This window comes from Chaetura pelagica, unplaced genomic scaffold (assembly GCF_000747805.2).
Source record: "Chaetura pelagica isolate M959 unplaced genomic scaffold, ChaPel_1.0 scaffold164, whole genome shotgun sequence".
Classification (NCBI taxonomy): domain Eukaryota; kingdom Metazoa; phylum Chordata; class Aves; order Apodiformes; family Apodidae; genus Chaetura; species Chaetura pelagica.
Window position 1 is genome coordinate 706,185 of NW_009952971.1, and position 571 is coordinate 706,755.

The 571-nt window shown below is 63.2% G+C and overlaps 1 protein-coding gene across 1 annotated transcript in view; it reads right to left on the reverse strand.

Moving 5' to 3' along the window:
- The window catches only part of ANO5 (anoctamin 5), a 73,482-nt gene extending 73,119 nt beyond the window's left edge, over nucleotides 1-363 (reverse strand). The window contains exon 1 of the mRNA XM_009995861.1: nucleotides 120-363. Coding sequence (XP_009994163.1) covers nucleotides 120-363 — 244 coding nt within the window. The remainder of the gene's footprint in view (nucleotides 1-119) is intronic.
- Between the last annotated feature and the right edge of the window lie 208 nt (nucleotides 364-571).

Consider the following 571-nt stretch of genomic DNA (forward strand, 5'->3'; position numbering starts at 1 on the left):
GGGGAGTTCAGAGGAATGTCGAAGCAGGAGGACCTGGAAGACAAAAGACAAACCTTGTGAGGGACCTGAGGGCACAGACCTTGGCCATGGGCCCTGCCAAGATGAGCTAATGCCCCAACCTGGCCTCAGCCCATCCCCATCCCCAGGACGGTGCCCGGTGCCCGATGCCGGATGCCCTGGGCTGGGGCTGCTCCAGTGTCCCCGGCTGCCCTGCTCCTGCACTGGGCCAGCTGGAGGTGGACCCTGCAGGTCCTCTGGGGTCTCCATCACGTTCCCCTTGTGTAGCCGTGTGGACAAAGCCTGAAGTGAAATGCTCTCCTCGCAGCCAGAAAGCTGGAGCAAGACAACGCCGTCCATCTGCATGAGCCCGGGCAGAGCTGGATGCCGACCCGGATCTCTGGGGTAGGGATGAAGGTCACTGTTCCCACAGATTATCTGTCACGGTTAGCACGGGCGTCTGCTGTCAGCACAGGGTGCCAGGCCGGGTGAGCGACTCCCGCTCAGTCCCGGGCACACGGAGCCGGGCACGAGGTAGCGCAGACGGGGTGAGTTAGAACTGGTTTGGGGGCAG